Raw genomic sequence first — 26,836 nt, 5'->3', positions numbered from 1 at the left:
CAGCAGAGCCGGCTTTCTTTGTATTTGCAGGGATATGAGAGGAATTGAAACCTTGCTTGACTGAAAGCGTTGAGGAGCGAAGGTAGCAGCGGACAGGTAGCGGAAAGGAACAAGCCGTTAAGGGTTTTCGATTTTTCTTTGCAGGCAGGCCACACAATGGAAATCACGCGGAGAGCTAGAGCTGCGTGGGGGAAATAGCTGAGCGCAGGAAGCTCCAGCGTGAGGATAGCCAGTGGATAGGATATAATGGATGCCATAGATTTGATTTAATGAGGCTGCGTATATGGCTTTTGGGATTGAAACATGGAGAAGTAGCTGGCGTTTGGATAGTGTTTGGAGCTGGCAACAAATGAGGGATGGACGCAAAAGCTTGAATGATGCAGCGTAAGGAGAGCAGCTGCGTGGGAGGCAGGGTTTTGATGTGGCAAAGATGGATACGTGGGTCTTGCATGGAATGGAGGTTGAAAGGAGATGCATGAATAGGAGCCACAGGACTATTGCAGCGTATATTCACTAGCGTAGAGAGGGTCAGGTTGCAACGAAATGGGGAGAGAGGAGGCAAAACGCTGGAGGCTGCGTAGGGAACTGTGTGTAATGGCAAGCATGAGCAGAAATAATGAATGCCGCTTGAAGGAAAATGGCCAAATGGGAGCAAGCAACAGATGGCAGCGTGAAGACTGAGGGTTTGCTGCAGACCCAGGGCAGCGCATACCCTAAAAAAAATTTCGAAAAATTTCCTGCGAATAATGAAACCCCAAACAGCAGATAAATGGATCGGAAAACCCTCTTAAGATTTACCAGGGTTTTAAAATTTTGAACCAAATGCTTCAGATTGTCTGCTAAAAACCCTACAAAATTTTCAAGATCTGTAGCTGCAACCTGCAATGGCAAAAACAGAGAACCCAGAAGTAAAATGTGCCAAAAACAAAACTGAAAACCCTAAAACCAGCTAAAAAATTTACAATATTTACAGATTTTCAACTCTTAAGCAGCCAGAGTTATCAATAATCCACAGTAATATTTTTAGAATTTAATTTTAATGTGAGATACTTCAGAAAACATTTCCTACATTCATAAAAAAAAAATCAAATGAGAAGCCCGGAATTAAAACTGGCTGGGCTCTTTCAGAAAATGCAATCTGGGAGTTGGCTGGTTCAGCCGAGAACTTCCCCTAACGCCCGGTAAACTCAAAACTAAAATTTCCTGCACAGCTTAAAATCAACCATTAACATAGAGGGAGAAAACAATAGTGAAATCCAGATCAAATGGAGATACCTGCCATTATATTTCAGAATCTAAACTATCATTCAAACCCCAGAGATCAGACAAGATACCTGTGCCTAAATCAATCTTCATTAAGCTATAATCAATGGCTGAAAATAAAATTATGCAAAAAAATAAATCATCTTACAACACTTCTAGAAGAGTAATACCAGCAAGATTTTCAACCCCAAAGTCTTTCTTTATTGCACAAAAAATGACTACAAGAGAGCTTTCTTTAGCACCAGACTCTTAGATCTAATCTGATCTCAAATGACCCCTAACACCCTATTTAAAGGAAAATTTCCCAACGGCTAGTTCGAGAGGTCCATGTCAAACTAATCTCGACCGTCGATGAGGATCAAAATCCCTTTTAATCTCATCCGTCGAAATTTTAAATGCATTTTAATATATTAAAAAATTAAAACTTTGCATTTATTTTCTCAAAACTTTGACTTATTATTATTTTATTATATTTTTTAATTATTATTATTATTATTATTTTTTTTTTTTTTTTTTAATGTTATTATTATTATTTTTATTATTTTTTAATTTCTTTAATTTTTTAATTTTTATTTTTTGGATCCTCGAACTTAGCCTTTGGAAAAATTACCTAGGACCTAGGACTTAGGACTTATGAGGGGATTAAAACATTTTCTAACCCTCAAGACTTTTACAATTTTACATCTCAAGGGGGAAAACCAATTTGACATAGACCCTCATAGACCACCCAGTTCTGCGACCAAATATAATCTAGCAAATCAACACACTAGGATTCTAATGACAAAATTCATTCCGACTTTGGGGTTAGGCTGAAGGAAAACTCTACCGATCATGGATCGGTGAGACAAAAATCCTTCCGGAACGTAGATTATCACTAGAAAATTAGGTCCACCTAGGTAATTTACATACATGACTCAGATCTGCTAAGATTATTTTCAATTTACACATGCAGACTGGGTTTACAAAACAATATGATCGGGCTGATGACGACAGTCGAATGGCACGGACATATCGATCAAGCGCTATCCCTTTTGCAAAAAAAGGGGGTGTATTGCTATGGGTAGTTGACACGTAGTGGTCAACAGGGCCCATTAAAAAATATTACTTATTTTAATAAAATTGTTTCTGGGTGTAGTTTCCCAAAACGCTTTCTGGATTCTTTGGAATACATGTGCCCAAGCCTCCCTGCAAAATTTGACGCATAGAGCACATCTTATACTACCCCAAATCAACATTTGACCACTCAAAACTGCCCAGAAAATTCTGCCAAATTATTTATGAGATCCTGGCCCCAAACCCAGAAAAACCCAGAAAGGGTTTGCCCTAGTTTTGAAGCTCCAAATTTGGCCCCAAAATGCTTGGCCTTCTCCCACTGCTGGAAAATGTGACCTGTGACAGATGGAGCGTTTTCTGCTCCTCAAAAGGCTAGGGAGTCTCCTCAAATCTTCTCCAATAAAATCCCAAACAACCCCAACTCCTCAATCCTACTCTCCAATTCTCCCCACAATCAGCTCCACAACCTCTTGCACAATCCTGGGGCAAAATGACGCAGCCCCAGTCACAAAGTCACGCAGTGCTGAGTAAGACGCCTTCTGCTCCAGGGAATTTCTCCTTCCACCTAGAATTTGTATGAGAAAATAGCCCAGCAACAGAATAGCTCTTCCCTCTGGCACCACACCTCTCCAAGCACTGCATGATCCCTTTTTTTGCGTCCCACTGATGCGAAAAAATCATGATAACTGCATGATATCCTATCATCCTCCAAAGATGAATGAAATTGTCTCCCTAGGGTGGCACTTGAAGTCCACTGAAGAAAGGTTGAGCTTCCTCCTTGGGAAACTCTTGTGCTCAACGGAACTATGTAACTCAGCTAAACAGCTAGGGTAACACTTAGAAGTCAAATGAACAAAAAGCCCCAAATGATGTTGCCTTCCTCTTATTTATACTTGTTAATCCCTTTCCTCATGTGGGCCCCTCCACCAATAATTTCGAGCTCCCTACTTAGTTATTCGAACTCCTCCATCAAGGGGTGTGTATTTTGTGGGAAAGTGGCCCCCACATTCCACTAAGGAAAGAATTTCGACCCCCTTTTCCTAAGTATTTCCCCAAAAATTTACTCTAGGTCCCAAAAATGACAAAATTGTGAATTTCCTTAGCAAAATATTTAGGAAGGGACATTACAAAGAGGAAAGAGTTGGGGTGGTTTTTCATTGAGCTGCAGTCTACAGCCAGCATTCTTTTTCTCTTCCATTCATTCTTTCTTTCATTGCCACCTCCACTTTCTGCAGTGCTACTTGTGCAGATAGTTTTGTACTTGTCATCACAAGGTAGACAATACTTTGGTTAATACAAAGCAGTGTTTGATTATGCAATGTGTTATGGCTCTTCAAATATGTCAGTTGAATTAAATTAGCTTTTGTTACAATGGCATGGGTGGCATAAGTGCTTTTTTTTTACTTTGATCACTTAAAGCACATGTCAATCTCTTCTTTCTTCTTAAATAGTTTAGCTGTTGTGAAGTGGAATCTCTTATGTTATTAAATTTTGAACTTTCTTGTGTCCTTAGTTGCTTGGATACATATCAAGGACAACTTCTCTGTGTGCTGATTACTCATACTAAGCATGCATATTTTCTAAGTGTTGATAGTGCATGAACAGTGAGGATACCCTGATGTGTCTAGAGAAGCACCAATCCGAATGGAGGACTAATTAGCAATGAAATTAGGCTAATTACATAGTTGTTTCCTCGGTTTACTAGAGTAGATCTGAGACATAACAAGTTACTAGTTTCCAATTGAGGAATGATTGCAGAATTACCAACAAAAATCAAAATGACCCATGGGAAAACCTTAAAGATATAATAGATTTAGATGCTTCAATAAATATACTGAAGCCACCATGCAAATGAAACATGTATTGTCCAAAATTTTTCCGACAATAACAATGCCTTACAAATACCTTTCATATTAATGGGCACAAAGTACAATGAAATCCTTTAAATGATTTTACATACATTAAAACATACAGGCGAACAAAGAGCGTGCAAATCACGCAAAAAGTAAATTTCCGTCTGAACAAAACTAACCACAAATTCTGGAACATACCTTCACGACACAATGCTCGAAGATAAAGAGAAAGGGGATCTCCGTTCTTTCCATCATTGTGAAGTACTTTCATTTCCCCTGGATAATGCTTGAGTGCACGAAAATGCCTCATTGCTTCATTTATTGCACAATACTTTGTAAAGTATTCTACCAATAACCTATGCATATGAACATGTTTATATTACTCAACAATCTAATAATACTTTTAAAACCCAACGACTTGTGTATAAGCTATGAAGGCAAAACCCATCAAGAAAATGATACAAGATTTAAGGTTATCCTTCCAATCTGGAACAAAATTTAACAGATGCAAACAAATATTCATGCTGAGCCTTAAACTTATCAGCAATTCCAATAATAACCCTAGGAAGAATGAAATGGCTACCAATCCCAATAATGAGCTAAGAATAAGATTAAAAAAAAAGAAAAAAACTGCTTGAATGAAAATGCATAAACTTGTTCTATTATCCAATGTTCACTCCAATATAGAAAGTAATTCAATGGCAATCCTCTTAAAATAACACTTTGAAAGAATTCTACTAAGCTAGAGAGCAACTAGTGCCGAAAGGTGCAATCTACAACCTAGTATGAGGGAGATGTGTAATTCCTTCTATTCTCAACCTCGAGTTGACACATGTCCCTCTTAAATAAAAATAAAAGATTCTTTAATAAAAAATAATGTCAGCTATAATAAGAAAACAAAAATTAATGGTATGGAGATATGGTGAAAATATTTCACTCTCACTCCCAACCATAAATAAAATTTTATATCAACTTTAGAGAGCGATAAAGTAAAAGTAAAAAATTCTTTTATTTTCACTTTTGACCACGAACAAGAGGTATAATTCTTATATTTAAAAAATAAATAAAAATCAATTATAAAAAATCAATACAAGACTTAAATATACTATTTGAATATCCAAGTTAACTAATTTTATTTGAATATCAATTTCATATATATGTATATATAGAGATGAAAAAAATAAAAATAATATTGACCATAGTAAAATATTTCAATGCCCAAAGAGAAGTAATTGAAATTAAAAAAAAAATCAATTATTTCCTAATAAGAGTAATAAGAAGGAGATGTATAATTCATTCAATTCTTAGTATTAGGGAGATGTGTAATTCATTCAATTCTTAATATAAAATTAATGTGTCATTTAAGAAATATTATTAATAATAATAAAATTCAATGTGATCATACATAAACTATTTCAATGGCCATGCTAAGTAAAACATTTCAATGTCAACTATGTATATATTATATATGGTTAAACAAAAAAACTATGTATATATGATGTAAAGCCATTGAAAAAAACAAATATCTTATGTTCATAACATTTCAAGTGGTCTCACTATTCTACATTTTGGCCCTTATTTAGGTATACTTTTAAGTCAATTCTGTATAAAAGATTTGTTCGAATTGCAAATTTAAGCTATGTAGTTTATACAATCCAGGTGGCCAAGGGGATTTTCAAGGAATTAAATCCATTTATACATTCAAAAATGAAATTTAAACAATAAAAAATTATAAATAGATATATAGAATGATAAATCCATCTTAACCACGGATCTATCAAGTTGTGAGAGGGAGCAAATCTCTGGAAGTGCAAACCTTTTTTCAAGTATTGCATGTTAGGTTCCCATAATACTAGTGATTCCCCCATTATTATTGTCATTGTAGCCCTTATTGTAATTATTGTGCCCCTATTGTCCCCATATTGTTATTAGTGTGCCCCATAGAAGCCCACTATTGTTATTGTTGTGCCCTTATATTATTATTGTTATGTTGGCTTTGATTATATTGTGACCCCTTAGACTCCTATATATAGAAAGGAGATTTAGTCATGTGTATCATCCAAGAATTGTTCATTTGTTTAATGTAAAGTAGGTTGCCCCCTCGAAGAGGCTGATTTTGAAGTCGTTCATCTATCTTTTCTATCTTTTTGTGAGTTGGTTTCATAACATTTGGTATCAGAGCTTTGGATTCTAGGGTTTCGCTGCTCCAAAACAGGTCATTATGGTATTTTAACTATACTTTTTTTCTGCGAAATTTCATAAGCTAAAAAAAAAAACCCATTTGAGACGAAATCTCGATGATCCTCGCATCTGAATTTCAGATCTTTTATCTCCATATTTTCAGAGATATGATCCAAGGAAGTTAGGGTTTTTGCAAGCTCCCGAATTACATCCCAAACAAGTAACCTTGAAAAATTGTCATAACTTTCTCTCTGAGTATCACATTAAAATTTCGTAAGAAATTACAGAAAATGGACGGACTTTAGTTTTTTGTGTATCATTTTCAGGTCTGAAGGTTGAAACAGTGACACGTGGCACTTCGTACAAGTTCGCTCAACTGAAAAAGTGTATAATCAGGTCATCTTGGGAGATACGGCATAACATTTTCTTGGAGAATAAAGAGGACTCAGATGGCTACCACAGTTTGCAATTTCAGACCTTGGAGATCCGAAATTTCAAAGATACATCAGATTCAATATCGATCTTCTACAAAGTGAAAAAAGGTGTATAACTTTTTTAAAATTTTGCATAAGTTTGGTTTGAAAAATTAGTTTGAAGAAATTCAATGTTGATTTGTGGTAGCATCAAATGTGCTCTAGCCATGAAAATTGGTGGAGAAGCTAAAGCACATGAGATCTCCAAGACCCAGAAATGGTTTGGACAGATTGCACCCGGTTTGGGAGATATTAAAATAATTAATATTTTTAATGGAGTTCCTAAGTCTAAACTTGGGAAAAATAAAATATTAATATAAAACTGGGTTAGAAAGTTCCAAAAGTCATGGATCAAGCCATTGATTAGAGATTTAATCTTGGTCGTTGATGGACCAACGAGAAAAGTATAAAAGGAGGTTTGAGGGTCAGTTGGAGAGCACACCAGAGTGGTCAGTCATTTTATTCTCTAGAGCGGGGTTTGCTAAGAGAAATAGAATTAATGATCAGCAGCGAGGGGCAGTGAATACATAGCAGAGAGGCAGAGTTGGTACTAGAGAGACAACGTAGAGCTCGGAGAGGTTGATGCAGATGCAACTGGGGGCTACGCGGAGGCAACCAGGAGCTGCGCAGAGCTAGGAGAGACCGATGTGTGACGCAGAGGGTCTAAGGGCTGATGCAAAAGCTCCAGAAGCTACGCAGAGGTTAGCGAAGCTGACGCAGGGCCAAGAGGCAGCGCTGGGAGGATTTCGTGGAACAGACTGGGAGCTGGTGAGCCAAATAGGGTGACGCGGAGCAGTGGAAGTTGTAATTGTTGTTGTGGGATCGTTCATCTGGTGATTTATCAACCGGAATATCTATCTCCGAGGAGAGGTACCATTATCGAGGGCATTCTCTGTTGGGTGAGCCATTTCTGGCACCCTGGTTGTACTCTGAAAACTGCATAATAATAAAACCTTCTGAATAGCCACACTAGTTTTCCCACAATGGGTTTTTCCAGGGACATTGATCCAAAAATAACGGTGTCACTTGTGTGAGTATTTTCTTTCAGTTGATGATCTTTAAATGTTGATACTGTACTTGTGTTTATTTTCAGTATTTACATGGTAATTAACTTGTTAAGAAATTAAACAAGTAGGAAGAAATAAACCAGATAGTACATGAAGAATTTCTAACGGGTTAGAATTAGAAATTCCAACATTCAAAAGGCATAGTGAAGAATAATTATCATTAATTGATGTCTCGAAGAAAGAAAATGGAAACACCTAGTAAGCAACCTAAAAGCTCTAGCATGACTCATGAAGAAGAGGAAGAAATGCAACATGATATATCAAAATTACGAAACCAAGTGCAACAAATTTCACTCTCACAAAAAGTAACAGAAGCTAGGATGGATGGTTTAAAGAAAGGCGTGGAAGATAAGATGGATCGTTTAAAGAAAGACGTGGAAGCTAAGATGGATGGTATGAAAGACAACATTGAAGATTTGAAGAAGGAGATGGAAGGTTTGAAGGAAGGTTTGACAAAGTTGCTACAAGAAAGGCTTCCTAACGGCGAAAAGGTAATAGAGAATGTTGACACCTAATCATAGGGATTGGGTGAACAACTGTAATTAGTGTAGATAAATAATAGTGAAAATGGAGAGTCATCAGGAGATGAACTGAACAGTCACTCCCTCTTGTATATAACAATGAACAACCTAAATGAATAATATGATTTGATTTGAGGAGTTACCTCCTAGCCTGACATGGTATCAGACCCAGCTCCCAAAATTAGCTTTTGTGTTGTAACTCCTTGCATCAGTTTTGTCCCTCTATTCTCTACTCTCTCTCCCATATTCTATGTGCTCTCTGGGCTCTCTACCGTGTGTCAGGATGGAGTGCTTAACCATCACCATTCCAAAGCTTTTCATTGTGGTGGTCTATGCAGGTTTCGTTGCCAGATCTCCTGGCCTGTGTTACGTTGAGATAGTTATAACACTAGTGTCTAAGCATTAAATATTCGTAGAAGGTGGTTGATCCTCGTGATTGTGTTTCACACCTCCCACTTACCGGTTATACCATCCTCACACAGTTATATAACTCTGCCTTTCGCTTCATTGTATTACTCCCTCCAATTATAAAACTCACATCGATGTCTATTGCATTGACTGTAATACTGCGTTTGGTATTCATTGACCATTACTACAGAGGTATACTCTCTATCTTCCATACATGTTATACATAATACCCTCACCAGTATCAAAGCCTCTACACAGGTATCATACCACCTCCTATCTCCACGCTATTTTCATATCCCAATACGTTGTTATAATATATTTTGTCTCCATCTCATATATTTCTGAACGCTCCCAAACCTCCAGTATATATAACGTGTATTGTGCCTCACAATTGGCTGTTTACAACATTTAACTGAATCTGTTCATGTGCCGAGTTAGTTCGACGAACGAAAATTCTTACCAATTTTGTCATAGGTGACCCTGTAAACTAGTTTACATCTTACGACAACTTGGCTAGAAATCTGTTTTGTGGGGCGGTAAGCCAATTGAAATCGGCGCTCTATCAGCTTTGTTTGACCTCCATATAACTCAGTTCACCGAATCACCCCTCCTCCATATATACCTCTCCCATATATCCCTCTGATATTTACATATCAGAATAATATTTTTACATTTTTGTCTACACGCAAGTGCAAATTTTTGCCAATAGAGGAGAATTTTTTACACAGTACACGTTTAAATGCATTCATTGATCTCTATAGTTGGAGTGGTTCTCACCGACAAAGAGAACTATCTAGAATGGTCGTGGAAAATCAAACACGCTCTCATTTTTAATGAGTTGTGGAAAGGAGTGTGTGTTGGAAACGGAGACAAAGAGCCAGAACAGCCTACTTCAGACAAGGAATTCGCCATTTGGGAAAATAAGAACAGCAAGGCTTATGCATTGATTGCAGCATCAGTAAATGAAGAGGTGAGTCGCCATATTTCACCATTTTCAAATGCTTTCGAAGCCTTACAAAAACTGAAGGAACTCTATGACTCACACTCTGCACTTGAAGTTGTTCAACTCATGATTAAACTGTTCACCCTTGAATTACAAAATGATGATCCTCTTGCTCTTGCATCAGAAGTAAAATCTATTATGCACGATATCAAATTCACTAATGTTGAACTGGATATTCCTCTGATAGCTTTTCTCAAGGCACTTTATCCCACTTACTCAAATCATCTTGAGTCATTGCAAGAAAATGGAAACCTCAAAGATATTACCTTTGACTCCCTTGTAAAAAAAATTCCTGAAAGAGAGAAAACTTTTGGGAAGAAGACAGTTCCTCAATCTTCTGAAAAGGTTGTGTGCCTTGCACATAGAGAAAAGAATCTTGCTCAAGATTATTCCAGAGGAAGAGGTGGTCGAAGAGGAAGAAGATGAAATTTCAGAGGCAGGGGGGGCAGACACTCTAAAGGAGAAAAGTCAGATTTTCACTGCATATGCTGCAAAATAGATGGATCACATGATGCATCAACATGCAAGTTGCCTTGGGACATAATTGAGCAGGAAAGAAACCAACCCAAAGGTAAAACTAATGACAAAGAGAAAAGTAAAGCACCTGAATCCGCTCAGTATGTTGTGGCACATTGTAATATTGGAGTAAATGAAGACTTATTTAATGCTTCACTTGCTTCTTGGAAAATGATTGGTTGCTTGATTCAGGAGCAACTTGCCACATGACTTTTAGAAGAGATTTTTTTGAAGAGTTTACTGACAATGTTGATGGAGCAGTATACTTTGCAGACAAATCAAAAATCAAGCCATCAGAGCTTGGCACAATCAGGCTTAAAATTGCCTAGTCTTCCAAACTTTCTTTTGCATCATGTTCTCTATCTCCCACAGCTGAGGAGAAACTTCTTGTCCCTTGTCCACATCCGCCAGCAAGGATACTCCATTCATATGTTTGATGGCAAGCTTGAGGTGAGAAAAGCATCAGACCATTCACTTGTCATGACGGGGATAGAAGAAGAAAGGCTTCTCAAGCTGCAGGGTACCTCTGCTCGTGCACAAAATCTCTCATACAATTCTGATTATGTTAAAATTGGCAACTAGGGCCAAACTCCATGTGGGTCATCTTATTCATGGCTGATAATATTTTTACTAGATTCCTCTCGTCGAGAGGTGTAGGATTGATCTAAAGATCATCCGATTCTGATAAGTATTTATGGAGATATGAATTTATTTTGATTATGGAATAATTATCAAGTCGACCTACAACTCATGTAGGCTCAGAAGCCCAACATTCGCATCTATTCAATCACCAACAATTGTGTATAAATACAGGGGGTCTTTTCCTCATTTGGACACACTCATCTCATCACATCTCTCTCTCAACTGCGTAGAAAAGAGTCTCTTCTCTTTCTTGCGCAAAAAAGGCTCTCTCTCACACATGTGGAAGGAAGGTGCAGAATTTAGGGCTGCAACTGCAGAACCAAAGTTTGACCAACATTGACCAGAAGACTCCCTCCTCAGAACTGCGTTGCAGGTTCATCTGGATCTCCTCTGAAACCGCATTTTTTGGTGGTGGAATCAAGCCGATCCGACAGTCGGTTTGCAAGATATTGTCTGCCCTAGTTTGGCTGATCTAGGGTTTGCTGCTGTTGATGTAAATCAGATTTATGTACTATTTCTCTCTGCTGAATTATTGAAGATAAAGGAAGATTTGATCAAAGGGTTTCCCCACATTAGGGTTTGTCCCTGGCTAGCCGCCACATCTTGTGTCTCTTGTCTTGGCTTGTTTTCTGTCGATCGTTTAATGTTCTATCTGCATTTTATGTACATCTTATTGCTAATTTGTGGATAGTAATAAGAAAGATAAGTAAACTATTATAAGCATAGAACATACCATAACTTAACATGGTATCAGAGCTGAGGTGAAGACAAAGCCCGAGCAAGAGCAAGAGCAATCACCGAAGAGAAGATTGGCAAGGCTATCCTAAAAGAACTATGGGGTCCTCAACACTCTTCCCTGCTGAAGACAAGCTTCGTGAGAAAGCTGACTATCACGGATGGAAGATGTCTATTGATCTAACCTTAGAAGATCAAGGAGTGTTGGACCATGTGAGAGGCAATATTGTTGAGCCTCCATCAAATGCATCCACTGCTGCCAGGAACAAATGGAAAACCGGTGAAGTCAAAACAAAGAAGATCATCCGAGACTCTATCGGCAAGCGCTTGGTGGCCTACATCTCCGACCTAAACACCTCCAAGGAAATCTACGATAGACTGGTGAGTTTATTTAAAGTTAATGATGCAAATCAAGTTTTGTTTCTTAGAAATAAGCTGAAGGAAATCAAGAAGGGTAAAGATGAGAGCATGCAAGCATATTTCTTAAGAATCATTGAGATCAGGAACGATCTCCTATCTATTGGGGAGACTATTACTGATAGGGAAATGGCACTCACGACTCTTGGAGGATTACCATCCGAATGCTATGTGTTCAGGACTACTCTTCTGAACAATAATATAATTCCTGGTTTCAAGGAATTAATGGCTAGATGTATTCAAGAAGAAACAAGGGTAGAAGAGCAAGAAATGCCCATGCCTAAAGGTCCTCCTGCTACTTTTTCTTCTCATGCTAAGAAAAGAAATAATTCTGGGACTAAATCAAAAAGCAAGGCTGGACCTAAGCGTGGAAGAAAAGGACGATGTTACATTTGCGATAAAAAAGGTCACTATGCAAGGGAGTGCCCTGATAGAAAGAACTCACACCGGGACGATGATCAAAATCCCTCTCATGGCAATCAAGGGAATGGCAAATTTAATAGCAAAGGTAAAAGGAATGCTAGAAATCAAAGAAGAGGACAACCATTCAAGAAGGCTAGAAATTCCAGGTATTATCTACCAGCTGCTCTATCTACCTCTGCTCCTTCAAACTCAATGGGAATTTGGCTCATTGATAGTGGTGCCTCAAGGCACTTCATTGGTTACAAAGAAGTTCTCCATAATCTGATAGAGAAATAAACTAACTTGGAAATTGTCCTTGGAAATAATATGAAATATCCCGTGAACGCTATAGGCAATGTCTCTCTCAAATTGAATCAAGGTAATATGATCCACTTACAGGATGTATTATATGTACCTGACCTCAAAAAGAATCTGGTGTCCATCTCGGCAATGGAAGACAAAGGCTACAAGGTGGCTTTCAGTGATGGCAAGGTACGTGCATGGAAAAACAATATTAAAGATGACTTCACTCTTGGGTTTCGAGTTGATTCATTATATCAGGTCAGAGGAAGTCCGCTAGGTGTCATGTCTTGTGACACATCTCAAGCCTTGATCGAGAATCAAACCGAAAAGAAGATTAAGATCTTAAGGACTAATAATGGGACTGAATATGAATCTAACGAGTCTCATGACTTTTGTAAAGAGGCTGGCATCAAGAGGGAGACTACTACACCATATACTCCTGAACAGAATGGTGTGGCGGAAAGGAAGAACCATATGATTGTGGAAGTTGTCCGTGCCATGCTCCATGATCAAAGACTTCCGAAGTTTCTATGGGTTGAAGCTGCAAACACCGCTGTATATGTACAAAATCGATGCCCTCATCAAGCATTGGGTTCCAAGACTCTTGAAGAAATGTTCACCGGTAAGAAACCTGACGTATCTCATTTTAGAATTTTTGGAAGCCCTGTATATTTTCATGTGCCGAAAGAGAAATGGAATAAATTGGGTGCATTTGGAAAGAAAGGAATCTTTGTGGGCTATGGTGAAAATACTAAGGGCTACAGAATCTATGTAGCAGATCAAAGGGAAGTCGTGATTAGTCATGATGTCACCTTTGATGAAGATATGGCCCTTAGCAAGGTGGACAATCTTCCGACTTTGAGAAGCTCTCAAGAAGCCGACACAAGGGAACCAAAAGAAAAGGATGATTAAACAATGCCTGATGTGGAAGAATCGATGGATCCTATTGATCCACCTAAGCCCTCCTCTTCTAGGAAGAGGCCCTCTTGGCTTAGGGGACTACTCGATGATGCTGAAGGACACACTGAACCCCGAGGAACCTTCCGTGAAAGTAAGAAACCCAACAGGTATCAGGGATACCTGACCATCATGAGCACGATCATACAAAATGAGCCTTCATCATTCTCAGATGTCGTCAAGCATCAAGTATGCAAGGATGATATGACCGGAGAATATGATTCTATTATGAAGAATGATGTCTGGGAAGTAGTTCCCAGACCCCAGGACAAGACAGTGGTCACTTCTAAATGGCTTTACAAGATAAAGCATGCAGCAGATGGAAGTACGAAAAAATATAAGGCTTATTTTGTCGCTCGTGGCTTCTCCCAGAAGGAAGTTATAGACTATGACGAGATATTTGCACCTGTTGCCAGATATACCACCCATAGTTGCACGAAGCGGGAGCGAAGCGGAAGCGCGAAAGCGGAAGCGGAAGCGCGGAAGCGTCATTTTCCAAAAATCTAGGAAGCAAAGCGTCCGCGGAAGCGTCTGCTATATATATATATATATATATATATATATATATATATATATTTATATTTTTTTGCATTTATACTCAAAACAAACATCCCAAATACCAAATTAATTGTAGAAGACATGAAAACATGCATATTTTTGCATAAATCAAGATAGATATGGCATCCATGATTCCATTGTAGTTACTAGTATGTACAACAATCATCTATATTCTAGCTATTACAAACATACATCAAATTTTTAAGCATATTATAAAACATAAAACATTTAAGCATATTATAAAACATAAAACATAGAGCATATTATGATTTATCTAGCAAGTGAGCAACTGTCAACATTTGTCATGTCCAAAATTCAAATAATAATGTTTACAAAATATGTCACTTGGTCACCGCCAAGCCAAAAAGGTTCAAAATTCAAATTCACAAGTCTACAAGTCTAATGAGTAATCTATGACAAAAAGTAGTAGATTGTGAATATATCTACTAATCTCTCCTCCTTCCACCACGAATAGAACGTGGTGGCGGGCCTCCACGTGGTGGCAATGAAGAAGATGGTGCCTGTGTAAGTCGTGGCACTGAAACTGATGAAGAAGAACCCCCTGCTGTTGGTGTTGAACCATGGAACCTAGGAACCAAGGGACCAGATGGGGGTGGGGGTGGTGGCATATCAACACGGTCATCATCATCCTAGAATCGCTCAAAAAATTCATGCAAAAAAAAAACACTAGTTAACAAAAAAATTAAAAACATGAATTAGAGAAATGCTTTATAAGGGAAAATTGGAAAATTCATACCACAATGGACATACCTGGATAAGAGCATCCTCTAATTGCTCTAGTCGCAACACTCCATCCTCCAAATTGGGCTCCTCTGGATTCTTGTCCCAAATCAACAAGTCTTTATTAGACTTTGCATCTTCACAGTAATGGGACAACAATCGCAAGTTGTAATGAACATAAACCAAGCTCTCTGCCCGGTCTAAACTCAACCTGTTCCTTTTAACACTGTGGATGAAAGAATAAGAGCTCCAACACCTCTCTGCAGAAGAAGTGTTTACCACCTGTGATAGCACCCGCAATGCCAAACTCTGTAGAAGTGGAGTACCCCCTCCATGCATGTTCCACCACTCAAGAGCAGAAAAAGTCTCTCGATCTTTAATTGCATGCATGCTCCCAAATGGACCAATGTTGAGCGTATAGTTGCTCACCTGTCTCCGTACCAATGCAGCGTCCTCCTCATCAGGGATTAATTTACTCAATGCAGCCATATATTTTTGGTGAACCTCTTGATCTTGGTGTGGTTTTCTCCTGCTTCCCCCCCCAGGTGCTGGTGTTGAAAGCCATGATGGATGATAGTATTTAGGTGTCAAAACATATGCTAATGCATGCAATGGAATATTTAGCATTTCCCATCGGTTTTGCACCTCTACACGAATATAATTGTACAAGGTGGTATCTCTAGGCTCAACAATGTCTTTAATCTGCCCCAACATGCTATCCATTTGCTCATACACCTCCCCAATTACTGGTCGATCTGAATCTGCAAACTTGATCATGTAATAAATTGGTTTGGTGAATTGCAAAACATATTTAACCTGTGACCAAAAGTAACTGTCAAGAACAGTGTCCTTGACTGCATTAGCACCATCTGTGTCAGTGTTAATTTCATCCCATGTTTCAGCACACACCAGATTAGTTAAAGCTTGTCTCACCTTCACTAGCCGCCTAAAGGTGAGGTAATAACTAGCAAATCTTGTCTTTGCAATTTTAAGCAATTGCAACTTGGAGTAAGTGCCATAGAAGTAGTTTACCCTTGTATGCCCTGTGATGAATTTAATGAGCTGCTTCCCTTTCCTGTAAACCTCATCAATCCACCCACAATCTTTGTGTTTCACAATATCATGCATCAAAAGGTTCAATGTGTGAACCAGGCACCCAGACCAAAAGATGTGTGGATGAGTACGCTCAATAATTTTTCCTGCTGCCTTACAATTTGCTGCATTATCTGTGATCACTTGAACCACATTATTCGGACCAACATCTTTGATTGATTTCAATAGGAGATCTGCAATGTTTTGTGCAGATGCAGTGATGGAGGAGTCATGACATGCAATAAATACTGCACCACTAGAAGAAACACCAAGAACATTTATCAAATGTTGGTTTCTAATATTTGTCCACCCATCTGATACAATGGATACCCCAGAATCTACCCACTCATTTGTAAAACGTGTCAAAGCTCTTTGAACCTTAGCTTTTTCTCTTTCTAATAACATTGTTCTAGCTTTCTCATAGTTGGGGGCCTTGTATCCTTTTGGGGCTTCATTGATGGCCTTTACCATTTCATGCCAATAGGGAGAGCGAAGCACATTGAATGGTACACCGCAAGCACAAAGAAAACGGACTATCTTTCCATCCACATCATCCCTCCCAGCAACATTAAGGAAATCCCCTATTGTTCTTCTACCTCCAGAGCTTGCAGAAGTACCATGAGGAGATGAGCAACTACCAAATTTAGAGGTTGCACTTGATTCAGAATGAGTTTTTTGTTTCTTGTTTTTTTGTTGTGCAGCCATCTCTATTTGGATGTATTTTCTTCTTTCTTCAGTTGAAATGTTTGGGCAAATTTGTACCCCCACAGAACCCTTTTTTTCATCACTGTCCAGCACCCCACAAAGATGCCTCCTCAGACGGGTATATGAACCACAATATGGTTTTCCTCCATGACAACCATGAGGGCACACAAATTTGTAAGATCCACCACCCTTTCCCCCATCAAGTTTGGTCACATAGTTCCACAAGGGTGTTGATGTAGCTTTCCAATCTTGTGTTTCAGTGTCCCCTTCAAGTTCATCCCCTTCCTCTTCAAACCCTTCCTCCTCATCATACATTGGGTCACTACTATTAGGACCATCACCAATGTCCTCTTCTGTTTCTTCCCTTCTATTCCTCACCCTTGCCATCATTAAAACCAAGAGTGGAATGATACATAGAAGCCAAAAGAACACCATCTTGGAATATGGATATAGGTGGTGGACAACGGCAACCTGTAAATAAAGGAGCAAGTAGAAACAATGGGAAAGAGTAGGAGAGGGAGGAGAAAAATACAAAAAAAATTTCAAAAAAACAAGGGAGTTTGGGGTTTGAACTTACCTCTTTAGCTCTTGTAGATGAAGTCCTCCAAGCTCCTCCTCCTTCTCCTAGCTCCTCCTTCTTCACTCCTCCAAGCTCTCCTCTCTTCTCCTCTCCTTTCCTCTCTTCTCTTCTCCTCTCCTCTCTTCTCTTCTCCAACTCTCATAAACTCAAAGTGAGAAAATGAGGAATGAATGGGGGCTTTATTCTTTTCATTCCTCACCTTAACCTCACCCTAACCCACCCCCTTAAGGTTGAGTTAACTTAACTTTAAAAAAAAAATTAAAAAAAATTTGTTTTTCTCCCTTGGGCGCGCCCCTTTCCGCCGAAGCGTACGGAAGCGTGCGTGAAGCGCACGCTTCCTGCTCCGAAGCGCCGTACGAAGCGCGCTTCGGAGCCGGCGCTTCGGAAATTCCAGGAAGCGCAAATTTTTTTACGAATCGCGCTTCCTAATTTCCGAAGCGCGCTTCGGAAGGCGCTTCGTACTGCGCTTCCGTACGGGGCGCGCTTCGGAGCTTCGGAGCGGGGGGGGGCGCTTCGTGCAACACTGATACCACCATCCGCTCGATCATAGCCCTTGCGGCTTCACAAGGATGGAACCTACATCAGATGGATGTCAAGACCGCGTTCTTGCATGGTTCGATCAAAGAAGAGGTCTACGTGGAGCAACCCGTAGGATTTGAGATTCATGATCGAAAATCTCATGTATGCAGGTTGAAGAAGGCCCTCTATGGGCTGAAGCAAGCACCCCGAGCATTGTATGACAGGATTGATAGCTACTTGATGAAGTTGGGATTCACTAGGAGGGAAGCCGATCCTAACCTTTACTTTAAGGTTGAAGATGACAAACCTCTCATATTGGTGCTGTTTGTTGACGACCTCTTCCTAACAGGTGCAGACCCTCTCATTCACAAATGTAAGAGGGAGTTGGCTTCTGAATTTGAAATGAAGGACCTGGGACTGATGCACTTTTTCCTAGGACTTTAAGTCGAGCAGAAGCCAAGGGAAAATTTTCTATCTCAAGGAAAATATGTGGTGAAAATATTGGAAAGATTCGGTATGGTGGACTGCAAGCCTGTAACTACCCCGATGGAGCTTGACTTTAAGAAGTTAAGCAGTAGCACTACTGGACCTGTTTTACGAAATGCGACCGAGTATCGTCAACTCGTCAAAGAATTTATGTTCCTAGTGAACCCCCGTCCAGACATATGCTTTGCAGTCAACACGTTGAATCAACATATGGTTGAACCTCACCACATACACTGGATTGGTGCCAAGAATCTGTTAAGATATCTTCGTGGCACAATCACATATGGGCTAAGATACACTGCCGGAGATGTGAGACTACTTGGATACACTAAAGCTGATTGGGCAGGCAATGTGGTGGATCGTAAGGGCACTTCTGGGTGTTGTTTCTCCTTGGGATCTGCTTCGATATCCTGGATGAGTAGGAAGCAGAAGTCGGTGGCTTTGAGCACCGCCGAAGCAGAGTATATTGCTGCTAGCATGGCCTCCTGTGAGGCAGTCTGGTTGCGGAAGCTCTTCAATGAGCTATTTGGGTTTACACTGGATACCACCGTGATCCTATGTAACAACCAGAGTGGGATTCGTTTGTCAAAGAATCTCGTATTTCATGATCACTCCAAGCATATCGATATCGGGTACCACTATATTCAAGATATGGTGCAGCGGAGAGCTATAAGCCTCCAACATATCGGTACAGATGAACAAGTCGCCGACATTCTGAAAAAGCCCCTAGGGAAAGTCAAATTCCTGACTTTCCGAGAACAACTTGGTGTTGTTCAAAGACCCTTTGATGAGGGTCCTATATGATGCATTGAGCTCTGGGAGCTCCGGGGGGTGCGGGGTACTTCTTGGAGCCACATATGACCACAGGGTGATTCACCATCCCCTAGTGGTATACATGTACACCCCATGGCGACTATGTAGCAGGATGATTGGTTCTCCTGTGAGGCCAGGATGATGTGTTCTCCATGGCGTTTATGTAGCAGGATGAAAAGTTCTCCTGTGAGAACAGGATTGATTAAGTTCTCTTTTCGAGGCAACCTACCCATGCAGTCTGGGACTCATGAGAAGTACCTCTCATCTGATCAATGAGCAGGGAAATGAGGATAGGGACCATAGTAGTACCGATGGACGCATCGTTGTATCTACCGTACTCCCTATGCTAGGATGACCTTCATTGATCTGGGATCAATGATACTGGTCTGGGACCAGTGGTAGGAGTTGTACCCACTATGACGCTGACTTCGGGTCGGTTGAGACTGGTCTGGGACCAATGGTACATACCAATGTTGCACGAAGCGCCCCCCCCTACTGTTCCAAGCCCCGAAGCGCGTCCCGTAAGGAAGCGCCTAGGAAGCTTGGCCGAAAGCGCACTTCCGAAATTCGAAAGCGCCGCTTCCGAATTTTTTGCCGCTTCCTGGAAATTCAGAAACGTGGTACGGAAGTGCCGCTTCCGAAGCGCGCTTCGTACGGCGCTTCAAAGGAGGAAGCGTACGCTTCTAGAAAAGCGTTTAGAAAATCGTTTTTTTTTTTCGATTTTTTTTTTAATTTTAGGTGAGTTTGCTTGTTGGGGGTGGGTCCACCTTGGGTTAGGGTGAGGAATGAAGGCAAAAAAAAATATAAATATAGCAGATGCTCCCTCATGGTAATGTTAAATTCTTAAAGTAAAAGTGACATTCTCCTTTATTTTTCATTTTCATCCTTTTACTTAAATTTTTAACATTACCATGAAATGACTCAGGATCTTTGAGAGTGGTTCCAGCCTCATTGGACTTCATATGGAGAAAATAGAATTTCATATCCTATTCAAAATTCAGCAGACTTAACAGTTTTCAAGAATTCAGGATCAATGGGATTGTGGCATTTCATTAGATTATATCAAGTATGAAGGTATGCGATTAGCATTTAATCAAGAGCACCAAGCCCTATATGTACCCCAGTGTTGGTGGTGTTAATTGTTGAACTCTGTTGTCACATGGCACGCCCTTAGCAAAAAGTTACCTTTCAATCAAGTAAAAATCATCGATCAAGCATGTTAAGCTTTTTCTACCATATTTTAAGTCTTGAATTAGGTAGTTTGATCAAAATTGGGCAATGTTGACTAATATCCCTAGACAATTGAGGTAGAGGCAAAGGCTAGACAAGAGGAGAAGAATCTAGATTCTAGATGGTTGATGCATCTAAATGGTTGATGCTCGAATAATTAATCATTAATGTATAATGGATGTTATATCTATCTTGATTTATGCAAAAAATATGCATGTTTTCATGTCTTCTACAATTAATTTGGTATTTGGGATGTTTGTTTTGAGTATAAATGCAAAAAAATATAAATATATATATATATAGCAAACGCTTCCGCGGACGCTTTGCTTCCTAGATTTTTGGAAAATGACGCTTCGGCGTCCCCACTTCCAAAAAACGCTTCCACTTCGTGCAACATTGGTACATACTCTGAGACTAACTTCGGGTCAGTGAAGGACTGGTCTGGGACTAGTGGTAGGAGTGGTACATACTATGACGTTGACTTCGGGTCAGTTGAGACTGGTCTGGGACCAGTGGTACGCACTCTGAGACTGACTTTGAGTCAGTGGAGGATGATACTAGTCTGGGACCAGTGGTAGGAGTTGTACCCACTATGACGCTGACTTCGGGTCGGTTGAGACTGGTCTGGGACCAGTGGTACATACTCTGAGACTGACTTTGAGTCAGTATGATACATCCTCGATCATTTCTTCCTCTTCATAATTCGAACAAAGCAGAGCAAAGCAGAACAAAGCAAAGCAGAGCCGATAAGAACAGGGCAGAACAGGCAGGATAGAGCAGAGCAGAGCAGGGGTCAAGATGTACAAGACAGTGCATTTGATGGATGAATAGTAGCGACCGACAGAAAGATTGCAGATGGAGTTCTCCCTAGTTGAGAGGGAGTGTTAAAATTGGCAACTAGGGCCAAACTCCATGTGGGTCATCTTATTCATGGCTGATAATATTTTTATTAGATTCCTCTCGTTGAGAGGTGTAGGATTGATCTAGAGATCATCCGATTCCGATAAGTATTTATGGAGATATGAATTTATTTTGATTATGGAATAATTATCAAGCCGACCTACAACTCATGTAGGCTCAGAAGCCCAACAGTCGCATCTATTCAATCACCAACAGTTGTGTATAAATACAAGAGGTCTTTTCCTCATTTGGACACACTCATCTCATCACATCTCTCTCTCAACTGCGCAGAAAAAATTCTCTTCTCTCTTTTGCGCAGAAAAGGCTCTCTCTCACACGTGGAAGGAAGGTGCAAAATTTAGGGCTGCAACTGCAGAACCAAAGTTTGACCAGCGTTGACCAGAGACTCCCTCCTCAGAACTGCATTGTAGGTTCATCTGGATCTCCTCTGAAGGCCGCATATTTTGGTGGTGGAATCAAGTCGATCCGACGATCGGTTTGCAAGATATTGTCTACCCTAGTTTGGCTGATCTAGGGTTTGTTGATGCTAATGTAAATCAGATTTATGTACTATTTCTCTCTGCTGAATTATTGAAGAAGGAAGATTTGATCAAAGGGTTTCCCCACAGTGGGGTTTGTCCCTGGCTAGCCGCCACACCTTGTGTCTCTTGTCTTGGCTTGTTTTCTGTCGATTGTTTAATGTTCTATCTGCACTTTACTTTCTGTACATGTGATTGCTAATCTGTGGATGATAATAAGAAAGATAAGTAAACTGTTATAAGCATAGAACATACCATAACTTAACAGATTATGAAGAAGGTACATTTCCATAAAGTTTATTATGGCATGCTAGATTTGGACACTTGAACTATGACAGCCTCCGCTTATTGAAAAAAAATGGTGTTACTGGTTTGCCTACAATTCCTAGGAAACTTAAGCAATGTGATGCTTGCATTCTAGGAAAGCATAGCAAACAATCTTTTCATGATTCACATTCAAGAGCACATAGAAAACTTGAACTCATTCATTCAAATTTATGTGGTCCAATGCCTGTTCCTTCTGCAAATAGAAATAAATATATGATGACATTTATTGATGACTACACAAGAATGTGTTGGGTTTATTTATTGAAGAATAAATCTAATGCTTTTCAAACATTCAAGAACTTTCACTCATGGATTGAAAATGATGCACAATCTCATATTGGCTCCATTCGCACTGATAATGGAAAAGAATACACTTCAAATGAATTTGAAAACTATGGAAAAGAATACACTTCAAATGAATTTGAAAACTATCTTCGCCAACATGGGATCAAACATCAAACAGTTGTGCCTTATAATCCTCAACAAAACGGAGTAGCTGAAAGAATGAATAGGACAATCTTAAATATGGTAAGTTCCATGATGTTTTTCAAAAATGTAAAATTGATGTTTTGCGATGATGCAGTTCTATGTGTTGTATATGTAAAGAATAAATGTCCATCTAATGATATTAGAAACAAGACTCCTTATGAAATGTGGTATGGGTACATTCTTTCAGAAAAGCATCTCAGGGTCTTTGGTTCCACATGTTATGCCTTGATACCAAAGGTACATAGAAAAAACTTGGTGCAAGAAGTCGTAAGTGTATCTTCTTGGGGTATTCAAACACCTCCAAAGCAAACCATCTCTATGATGAAGTCAATAAAAATTTTGTTGTATCTAGAGATGTAATCTTTCTTGAATCATCCAAAACTGACAATGTTGTTGAGTGGCAACTTGATCGCTTGGATAGATTCGCAAATGCAAAATCATTTCAAGAATTTGATAATCAGATTCCACATCTTGAAGGTAGGATTCCTATACTAGATCAACCTGTGGAATTGTCTTCTGAAGCACTCTCTTCCCCGCATGAAACTCCAACAACGGATGATACTTTGAGTGATGTGATTGACAGAATTGGGAGACTCAATCTTGATTTAGTCCCAACTCAATCAACAGAGTAGCCTGGACAATCTGAGAAAGGTCCCCCAAGGTGCCTGACAAAGACACTTGAAAGTGTTCATCTTGATGAGGTTGGAAAGACAGGAACTAGAAATTCAAACCGGCAAAATGGAGGTGATGTAGATGACTCTGATTCACCTATTGATATGGATGTTTCTTAAGAATTGTGAATTGAATTTGTCTATAGATTTTGAACCAACTTCCTTCAAAAAAGCTGCTTCTCATGATGAATGGAAAGAAGCAATGCAAAAGGAGTATGATGCCTTAATAAAGAATGGCACTCGGAAGCTAGTTGATCCTCCATTGGGAACCAAACCAATTGGCTACAAGTGGGTCTACAAGAACAAGTATAAAGTTGATGGCTCACTTGACAAGCACAAAGCCAAGCTTGTGGCAAAAGGTTTTGCACAGAAGGAAGGGGTCGATTATGAGGAGACTTTTGCCCCCACAGCAAAATGGGCTACCATCCGGACACTCTTTGCCCTAGCAGCTCAGAACGGTTGGAAAGTCCATTAAATGGATGTAAAAACTGCTTTCTTGAATGGAGATCTAAAAGAGAATGTTTTTACATCCCAGCCTTAAGGATTTGTTGTGAAAGGACATGAACATAAAGTATGCAAACTTGTGAAATCCAGTTTGGCCTCAAACAAGCACTGCGAGCCTAGTATGAAAAACTAGCTGAGCATCTTCTGAAACTCAATTTCAAACATTATGATCTTGATGATGCAACTTTGTTTGTCAAGAAGGTTGGCAAAACAGTTGTATATCTTGTGGTATATGTAGATGATCTTTGATGACAGGGAACAATGAGAGCTACATTGCATCCATAAAGAAGGAATTGAGGAAAGGTTTTGAAATCACTGATTTGGGCTATGTTCATTACTATCTTGGTATTGAAGTAATTCAACATCCAAGGTCCATATTCCTTTCTCAAAAGAAATACATTGGAGATCTGTTGAATAGGTTTGGCATGACTGAATGCAATCCTCTGACTACTCCAATGGAACAAAACTTAAAGCTCACATCCATTGAAGGAAAAGAATTTGAGGATGCAACAAAGTATAGACAGCTTGTAGAAAGTCTCAACTACCTAACTACTACCAGACCAGACATTTCGTTTGTTGTTGGAATCCTCTCCAGATTTATGCAAAAGCCTTGTGAGGGACATTGGTCTGCTGCAAAAAGAGTTCTAAAATACTTGAAGGGAACTCAAGACTTTGGAATCAAGTATACACAGGTGGGTGACTTCAGCTTGATTGGATACTCTGATTCAGACTTCGATGGAGATAAAGAAACTGGGGTATCTACTTCAGGTTATGCTATGAGTCTTGGATCAGGAGCTGTCTCTTGGAGATCACGCAAACAATCAGTTCCAGCAGATTCCACAACAGAGGCAGAATATGTGGCAGCAGCTGAGGCAACAAAAGAAATTGTGTGGCTCAAGAAAATTCTTGAAGATTTGCAGGTAAAACAAGTACACTTGACTCCACTCATGATTGATAATACCTCAGCAATAAAGTTGGCCAAGAACCCAAAGTTCCATGATCGTACAAAGCACATCAATACAAAATATCATCTAATTCGACATCATGTTGAGGCCAAAACAATCCATCTTGGCCATTGTTCCACTAATGAGCAAATTGCAGACATCTTCACCAAAGCACTTGGAAGAGAAAAGCCTGAAAGATTCAGAACGATGCTTGGATTCACCAACATCCCTTTAGATTAAGGGGGGGAATCTTGACAACTAATCATAGGGATTGGGTGAACAATTATAATTAGTGTAAATAAATAATAGAGAAAATGGAGAGTCATCGAGAGATGAACTGAACTGTCACTTCCACTTGTATATCATAATGAACAACCTGAATGAATAATATGATTTGATTTGAGAAGTTACCTCTTGGCCTGACAGAGAAAACTCATGATGAGAACAAAATAAATATTAATCATGATTTCATAGACTCTAACGGTGGATTGAAGACCCACCATGTTCCAAAGATCGATATGAGGAAGTTTGATGGCAAAGATCCCATAACATGGATACTACAGGTGAAGCAATATTTCGATCTCCATAATGTGCAAAACACACAAAAGGTACGCATTGCAACCTTATATTTGGAACCAATTCAATTTGTATGGTATCGATGGCTTTGCTCTCGTAAACAAATTGTCACTTGGGCAATTTTTACGAAAGAAATGATAGCACATTATGAGGATACAAAAGGAAACACTTTTTTTAGACAATTGATAAATCTCAAACAAAAGGGTTCAATGATGGAGCACATTGGGGACTTCCAAAAAACAAATATAAAGGTAAAAGATATTCCAGAGGAGCATAGGATTGATGTGTTCATAGGGACTTTAAAGGATAACATCCAACATGAGATTCGCCTTTGGGAATTTGATTCATTGGAGAAGGCATTCAGGTTGGAAAGAAAAATGGAAAACAAAATTATGGCAACAAGGAAGCCTATCATTCACAACTATAAAGATGGAAGTGTTGTTGCCCCTAACATTCCACAACCTACAAGGTTGACACCACAACAATTGGAAGAAAAAAGAGCAAAAGGGCTTTGTTACAATTATGATAGCAAATACACTAAAAGTCATAAGTGTGCTTAGAAGAACTTATTTTACATAGATTGTGAAGAGGAGGAAGAAAAGGAACAATTAACGTCAAAAGAAGAGGATATACACCAGGAACAAACCCTAGAGAAAGAAGAAATGAATCCGACCATATCTTGTAATGCATTGGCTGGAATTACCACTCCTCAAACTATCAAGATAGAAGAACATATCAAGAAGAAAAAGGTAATAGTGTTGATTGATTCGGGAAGTAACCATAATTTTATTCATTGTCAGATAGCCAAGGAATTGAATTGCTTCCTATATCCAGTACCAGAGTGTCAAGTGATGGTGGCAAGTGGAGGAACCATAAATTGCTCTAGAAAGTGCCATAATATCAAGCTATCCATAGGAGAATATGTATTGAATAGCCCAATTCTTTCCATTCCAATGGGTGGCGCTGATGTTCTATTAGAAGTCCAATGGCTACAATCCTTGGGTACAATAGTTTTTAATTTTCAAGAACTTTTCATGAAATTTTCTTTGGAATAAAAGAAAGTTGAATTAAGGGGTATCACGGGGAAACCGGGAAATATAATCAGCTCTAACGGAATGACAAAGCTTCTAAAGAAATAACAACGAGGCGTAATTGCACAATTATGTTCACTAGAGTTTCCCACATCAAAATCATCTATTTCTCCAGATCTCCAAAAAGTCTTGCACAATCATTCCAAGGTATTTGAGACTCCTAAAGGCCTCCCACCTATTCGTGATCATGATCATGCTATTCATTTGATTCCAGGAAGTGTTCCTCCAAACATCAAGCCTTATAGATATCCATATGCCCAAAAGAGTGAAATTGAAC

General features: G+C 39.3%; 2 protein-coding genes across 6 annotated transcripts in view; both read right to left on the bottom strand.

The window, feature by feature from the left end:
- Positions 1 to 26,836, bottom strand: part of PTAC3 (plastid transcriptionally active 3) — a 461,439-nt gene that overhangs the window by 217,354 nt on the left and 217,249 nt on the right. For all 5 annotated transcript variants that reach the window (XM_089383741.1, XM_089383742.1, XM_089383743.1 and 2 more), the window contains exon 7: positions 4,368 to 4,525. In XM_089383741.1, coding sequence (XP_089239867.1) covers positions 4,368 to 4,525 — 158 coding nt within the window. The remainder of the gene's footprint in view (positions 1 to 4,367; positions 4,526 to 26,836) is intronic.
- Positions 14,421 to 17,112, bottom strand: LOC149218014 (uncharacterized). The gene is made up of 2 exons (XM_089382333.1): positions 15,124 to 17,112; positions 14,421 to 15,002 (listed from the first exon to the last, which is right to left on the bottom strand). Exons 1-2 carry the CDS (start codon positions 16,888 to 16,890, stop codon positions 14,799 to 14,801), a joined length of 1,971 nt encoding a protein of 656 aa, XP_089238459.1. The 5' UTR covers positions 16,891 to 17,112; the 3' UTR covers positions 14,421 to 14,798.

Source organism: Pinus tabuliformis, chromosome Q (assembly GCF_031772625.1).
Source record: "Pinus tabuliformis cultivar Carrire ecotype Pingquan chromosome Q, CPIR1, whole genome shotgun sequence".
Taxonomy (NCBI): Eukaryota; Viridiplantae; Streptophyta; class Pinopsida; order Pinales; family Pinaceae; genus Pinus; species Pinus tabuliformis.
Note: the sequence above shows the minus strand (reverse complement) of the source record. Positions and strands in the feature narration are given on the sequence as shown.